Here is a 6,639-nt window from a genome sequence, read left to right as displayed (position 1 = left end):
AGCACTGTGCGGTAGGCCAGCGATGGCTGGACCTCCCGGCCTGCTCCTAGGGCTGCCATTTTGCTGGTTTCTGCTGCTGCTGCTGCTGCTGCTGCTGCTGTTGCTGCTGCTGCTGTTGCTGCTGCTGCTGTTTGCACTTAGGCCTTGGAATTCGACGAGGGAAACTGCGGGGAGCGGCCGTGCATGCGCAGGTAGGGTTTGCGGCTGCTGCTGCTGCTGCTGCTGCTGCTGCAGTGGGGCTGGCGCTGCTGCTGCTGTTGCTGCTGTTTTTGCTGCAGTGGCGGTCCGCAGCAGCAACAATCAAAAGGTAGCAGCAAAATAAGGCAAGTCACAGGCAAAAGGGCAGGAGGAGCAGCAGCTGCTGCTGCTGCGGCTGCTGCGGTCGAAGGTGCAGCAGCAGCAGGCACGGACGGGGCCAGGTGCTGCAGCAGCAACCACTTGTTGCTGCTGCTGCTGCTGCAACAGCAAAAAGCTAAATAGCTGCTGCTAAACCCAAGAAGTTGAAAACGTAAAAAAGGAAAAGAAAGAACCTGCAGGGGAGCCCCTCAGCAGTACATGCAGCAGCACCAGCGCAGCAGCCGGCCCTGCTGCTGCTGGCGTGGCTGCAGCAGCACAGGCTGCTGCTGCTGCTGCTGCTGCTGCTGCTGCTGCTGGAGCTGCATGCTGCTCCTTCAAGGTGTTACCCCCTGCTGCAGAATTTTAATGCTTTTTTGACTTCGAAAGTCAAAACTTAATTTTCTTTTTAGCTTGTCTGGATTCGCGCTGCGACACAGCAGCAGCAGCTGCTGCTGCAGCAGCAGCAAACAAACAGCAGCAGCAACCGAGGCTGCACTCGCAGTGATTTTCTTCGGAGCCGCAGCAGCAGAAGCAGCAGCAGCACCTGAAGCTGCAGCAGCAACAGCAGTAGCGCCGCAGTCATTTTCCTGCTGCAGACACTGCAGCAGCTGCAAGAGACGTATCGAGTGTTTGCTGCAGCAGCCGCACCAGCAGCAGCAGCAGCAGCAGCAGCAGCAGCAGCAGCAGCAGCAGCGGAAACCATAAGAGCAGTACCAACAGCAGCAGCAGCAACGGTAGCCCTGTTAGCAGCAGTAGCGTGACCCGCGCTGCAGCGACAGCAGCAGCAGCTGCTGCTGCTGCTGCTGCAACAAGTTCATAATGCACTAACGGCGAAGCAGCAGCAAGAAGCATGCAGCAGCAGAGGGGCCCCCAAAGCCCGGGGGCCCCCATTGCCTTCAGGGGCCCCCTGACCCCGTGGGGCCCCTGGGGGCCCCCCAGGAGTGAGGGGCCCCCCACACCTTCCCCGCAGCAGCAGCAGCAGCAGCGGAAGAGGCAGGTGCTGCTGCTGCAGCAGCAGCAGCCTGTGCAAATCGGCGGCAGCTACGCGCAGCTGCAGCAGCCGCAGCTGCAGCAGCCGCCGCCGCTGCAGCAGCCGCAGCTGCAGCAGCCGCCGCAGCTGCAGCACGTGCCACAGCTGCAGCAGCTGCAGCAGCTGCAGCACCCGCAGCAGCTGCAGCAGCTGCAGCACCCGCAGCAGCTGCAGCAGCTGCAGCACCCACCGCAACTGCAGCACCCGCCGCAGCTGCAGCACCCGCAGCAGCTGCAGCAGCTGCAGCACCCGCAGCAGCTGCAGCAGCTGCAGCACCCGCAGCAGCTGCAGCACCCGCAGCAGCTGCAGCAGCTGCAGCACCCGCAGCAGCTGCAGCCCCCGCAGTTGCAGCAGCTGCAGCACCCGCAGCTGCACCCACAGCAGCTGCACCAGCAACAGCAGCTGCAGCAGCAGCAGCTGCTCCAGCAGCAGCAGATCCAGCAGCAGCAGATCCAGCAGCACCAGATCCAGCAGCAGCAGCTCCAGCAGCAGCAACTCCAGCAGCAGCAGCTCCAGCAGCAGCAGCTCCAGCAGCAGCAACTCCAGCAGCAGCAGCAGCAGCAACTGCTGCTGCAGCAGCAGCAGCGCCACATACATTATGGAGGAGTTTCCTGGCAGCAGCAGCAGCAGCAACGCCCCATCCAATATCCTGCTGCATCTCCTGCTGCTGCACGCACGGCTCTGCCGCTGCAGCAGCAGCAGCTGCCTTCTTGGGGCGTAAGCCCCCAGCAGCAGCAGCAGCAGCAGCAGCTGCAGCAGCTGCCCTACAGCTACGGCCATCCCCTCAGCAGCAGCAGCAGCAGCCCCGACGTCTCTCTGTGGGCAAACTCCCCAACTCTGCAGCAGCGGCAGCAGCAGCAGCAGCAGCAGCAGCAGCAGCAGCGAGAAGTAATCTTTGTGGATGGCGATCGCGTTGAAGTGCAGTACGTACACTGCGTAGGGCTTCCGGGCAGCAGCAGCAGCAGCAGCAAAATCCGCGGCAGCAGCAGCAGCAAAACCCGCGGCAGCAGCAGCAGCAGCAAGAGGCGCAGCAGCAGCAGCAGCAGCAGCAACAGCAGCAGCACCGCACTCGGCTCAACGCCAGCCACGCAGCCCCCAGCAGCAAGGACTCCGTGGACCACAAACAGAGGAAGCATTCGCAATCCTGGCAGCAGCAGCAGCAGCAGCAGCAGCAGCAGAGGGGGCAAAGGCAGGATTCGTAGCAGCAGCAACAGCAAAAATCGCAGCAGCACTGCTGCTGCTGCTGCAGCAGAGGGCTCAGCGGCGCAGGGAACGCCGACGGGCAACCAGGGGCAGCAGCAGCAACAGCAGCAGCAGCAGCAGCGGCAGCCACAACAGCAACAGCAGCAGAAGCAGCAACAACCGCAGCAGCAACAGCAACAACCGCAGCAGCAACAACAGCTGCAGCAACAGCAAAAACCACAGCAACCACAGCAGCAGAAGCAACAGCCGCAGCAGCAGCCACAACAACAGCTGCAGCAGCAACAGAAACAACAGCAACAACAGCAGCAGCAGCAGAAGCAACAACCGCAGCAGCAACAACAAAAACCACAGCAACAACAGCAGCTGCAGCAACAACAAAAGCCACAACAACAGCAGCAGCAGCAGAAGCAACAACCGCAGCAGCAGCAGAAGCAACAACCGCAGCAGCAACAACAACAGCTGCAGCAGCAGCAAAAACCACAGCAACAACAACAGCAGCAGAAGCAACAGCCGCAGCAGCAGCCACAACAACAGCTGCAGCAGCAACAGAAACAACAGCAACAGCAGCAGCAGCAGCAGCAGAAGCAACAACCGCAGCAGCAACAACAAAAACCACAGCAGCAACAACAGCAGCAGCAGAAGCAACAGCCGCAGCAGCAGCAACAACAGCAGTTGCAGCAACAACAAAAGCCGCAGCAACAACAACAGCAGCAGCAGCAGAAGCAACAACCGCAGCAGCAGCAACAACAACAGCTGCAGCAACAACAAAAACCACAGCAACAACAACAGCAGCAGCAGAAGCAACAACCGCAGCAGCAGCAACAACAGCAGAAGCAGCAACAGCAGCAGCAGAAGCAACAACCGCAGCAACAACAAAAACAGCAGCAGCAGCAACAGCAGCAGCAGCAGCAACAGCCCGTTTCAAAGGCAGACGCAAGCGGAAACCTCCCCTGCAGCAAAGCCAGCAGCACAAACAGCAGCAGCAGCAGCGGCGATGGAGCCAAAAACACTAGCAGCAGCAGCAGCAGCAGCAGCAGCAGCAACAGCAGTAGCAGCAGCAACAGTAGCAGCAGCAGCAGCAGCGAGGACCCTATCTTCCAGCTGGAGGTGGAGGGAGACCCTGAGTTAGAAGAGCTGCTGAAGCCGACGCCAGTGAACGAGCAGCAGCAGCAGCAGCAGCAAAGCAGCAGCAGCAGCAGCAGCAGCAAGTTCCAGCACCCGAGGCGGAGGCCCGGGCGCCAGAAGGACGCTGCAGCAGCAGATGCAGCAGCAGCAGCAGCAGCAGAAGACACCAAAAAAGCCGACACCACTTTGTACCTTGCTGCAGGTCGCGCAGCAGCAGCAGCAGGTGCTGCTGCAGCAGGAGGAGCAGCATTTGCTGCTGGTTTTAATCTGCTGCTGCAGCGGCTCGGTCGGAGAATGGAAAAGAATGGGCTGCTGCTGCCGCTGCAGCAGCAACCCCCCGCAGCAGCAGCAGCAGCAGGAGCTGCTGCTGCTGCTGGCTGCAATGGGGTGCAGCCAACTGCATCAAGCAGTGGCAACCCACAGAGCAGCAGCAGCAACAACAATGAAAGCAGCAGCAGCAGCAGCAGCAGCAGCAGCAGCAGCAGCGGGTTGTACCGCGTTGACCGCAAGGCGCTGCATGCAGCTCTGAAGCAGCAGCAAGTGCTGCTGGAAAGAAAGTATTGCTGCTCAGATGGGGGCCCCCTAAGGGGGCCCCTTGGCAGCAGCAGCAGCAGCAGCAGCAGCACAGGGGACCGCTATTTTGCTGCTGATCTGCGGCAGCAGACTGACGGCCGCATGCGTGCTGCTGCTGCTGCTGCTGCAACGAGCCCGCAGCAGCAGCAGCAGCAAGCGGATGAAGCAGCAAATTCGCAGCGAATTATTCTCAGCAACTTCGTCCGGCTGCTGCCGCTATGGCCGGAGCAGCAGCAGCAGCAGCAGCAGCAGCAGCAACAGCAGCAGAAGCTGCAGCAGAAGCCGCAGCAGCAGCAGCAAAAGGGCGACCAGAAGCAGCCGAGCAGCCAACAGCAAGGCCAGACGACGCTGCAACCGTCGCAGCAGCAACAGCAGCAGCAGCAGCAGCAGCAGCAGCAGCAGCAGCAGCAGCAGCAGCAGCTGGCAGTGCTGCAGTCAACTAAGGAGCAGCTGCTGCAGTCGCATTTGTTTTTAATGGGCCTTCATAAAACTTCTCTTTCAGTTTGTTCTTTTTGTGCTGCTCTTAACTGCCCGAGAAGCAGCACAACGAGGGAGCCCTGCCCGCGTATGCTGCTGCTGCTGCTGCTGCTGCTGCTGCTGCTGCTGTTGCTGCTGCTGCTGCTGCTGCTAATGCTAATGCTAATGCTTCTGGTTGTGTTTTGCCTTGCTGCTTCCGCTGTCTGTCATCGACGCGGTGTTGCTGCTGCTGCTGCTTTGCTGCTGCTGCTTCAAGAGCAGCAGCAGCACCCCAACCACCTCCCGCAGCCGCTGCAGCAGCAGCAGCAGCAGCAGCAGCAGCAGCAGCAGCAGGTGCTGTTTGTTTTTGTGTTTAGGGGCCTTCTGCCCGCGCTGCGGCTCTGCTGCTTTCCGCTTCTCTTCGCACCGCTGCAGCAGCAGCCGCCTTTCCTTCATTCGCAATCTCTGGGACGTAAGCAGCCACTCCAGCTAGCTAGCCAGCTAGCTAGCTAGCTAGCATAGCTGCACAGCTAGCTAGCTAGCTAGCTAGCTAGCATAGCTGCACAGCTAGCTAGCTAGCTAGCTAGCTAGCTAGCTAGCACAGCTGCATAACTCGCTAGCTAGCTAGCTAGCTAGCTAGCTAGCTAGCTAGTTATGCAGCTATGCTAGCTAGCTTGTTGGCTAGCTAGCTAGCCAGCCAGCTATTTGTGTAGTCAGATGAAGGAGTAGGCAGAGCCGGCGAGGTGCACCCGCGTAGCTAGCTATCCTATCTAGCTAGCTAGCTAGCTGGCTAGCTAGCTAGCTAGCTGGCTAGCTAGCTAGCTATTTAGCTATTTAGCTAGCTAGCTAGCTAGCTAGCTGGCTATTTAGCTAGCTAGCTAGCTGGCTATTTAGCTAGCTAGCTGGCTATCAAGCTGGCTGGCTAGCTAGCTGGCTGGCTGCGTTGCTGCTGCGACTTTGCCTGCTCCTCGCTCTTGCCGCCCAGCTGCTGCTGCCTGTGCTGCTGCTGCTGCCTGTGCTGCTGCTGCTGCTGCTGCTGCTGCTGCTGCTGCTGCAGCGGCGGTACGGGTCTAGCCCCCGGGACGGGCGGCTGCGGTGTATCCGCTGCAGCAGCAGCAGCCACTGGCTCTGCGGCCCTCCGCTGCACCGCCACGGGTGAGAGTGGAAAATAAATATTTTTAATTAATTTAATTTTAATTTAATTTTAATTTAATTTTAATTTAATTTTAATTTCATTTAATTCAATTAATTAAAACTACTCGCAACTCCAAAGGCTCAGTCGCCGCTGCCGAGGCGGCAGACGGGATTTGGGCGCCGGGCGCTGCTGCTGCTGCTGCTGCTGCTGCTGCTGCTGCTGCTGCTGCTGTTATGTTCCTTTTCTTGTAAGCGCCATTTCTGCTGCTTCCGCAGTGCTGCTGCTGCTGCTGCTGCCTCTGCATCCCCACTGGTCCCCTCGCTGCTGCTGCTGCTGCTGCTGCTGCTGCTGCAGGTTGCATTCGCTATCTATTCGTCGGACTGCGCCTTTGTGGAACCCAACATCAGCAGCAGCAGCAGCAGCAGCAGCAGCAGCAGAAGCACCGACTGTGTGGACGCGGCGGCGGCTGCGGGCCTTCGACTTGCAGGCGAAAAAAGAAATTAAAAAACAGAAAACAAAACATGGTGCTGAGGCGGAAGCAGAGAGAAGCCTGAGGCACCAGCAGCAGAGCCGCCAGCAGCAGCAGCAGCAGCAGTGGGATTGGGCGTTGCAGCAGCAGCAGCAGCAGCAGCAGCAGCAGCAGCTGTGGCTGAGGCGTCCGGAGGACGCTTATGCCTTCAGGCACGGCTACCCGCAGCAGCAGCAGCCGCAGCGCGTGCACTACCCGCAGCTGCAGCTGCAGCAGCAGCAGCAGGCGCTGCTTCAGCAGCAGCAGCAGCAG

At 59.6% G+C, this 6,639-nt stretch overlaps 2 protein-coding genes across 2 annotated transcripts in view; one reads left to right on the top strand and one right to left on the bottom strand.

The window, feature by feature from the left end:
• Window positions 1–59, bottom strand: part of ENH_00085500 (zinc finger (CCCH type) protein, putative) — a gene marked incomplete at both ends in the record, with an annotated part of 4,443 nt that extends 4,384 nt beyond the window's left edge. Inside the window, one exon of the mRNA XM_013577954.1 lies at window positions 6–59. Within this exon, the coding sequence (XP_013433408.1) occupies window positions 6–59 (54 nt within the window). The remainder of the gene's footprint in view (window positions 1–5) is intronic.
• A 1,127-nt stretch (window positions 60–1,186) lies between these two features.
• ENH_00085490 (hypothetical protein, conserved) overlaps window positions 1,187–6,639 on the top strand; it is a gene marked incomplete at both ends in the record, with an annotated part of 5,798 nt that continues 345 nt past the window's right edge. The window contains 3 exons of the mRNA XM_013577953.1: window positions 1,187–2,560; window positions 5,773–5,870; window positions 6,213–6,639. The exon at window positions 6,213–6,639 is cut by the window's right edge and continues 345 nt beyond it. Coding sequence (XP_013433407.1) covers window positions 1,187–2,560; window positions 5,773–5,870; window positions 6,213–6,639 — 1,899 coding nt within the window. The remainder of the gene's footprint in view (window positions 2,561–5,772; window positions 5,871–6,212) is intronic.

Source organism: Eimeria necatrix, genomic scaffold, assembly GCF_000499385.1.
Source record: "Eimeria necatrix Houghton genomic scaffold, Enh_scaff98, whole genome shotgun sequence".
NCBI lineage: Eukaryota > Apicomplexa > Conoidasida > Eucoccidiorida > Eimeriidae > Eimeria > Eimeria necatrix.
Note: the sequence above shows the minus strand (reverse complement) of the source record. Positions and strands in the feature narration are given on the sequence as shown.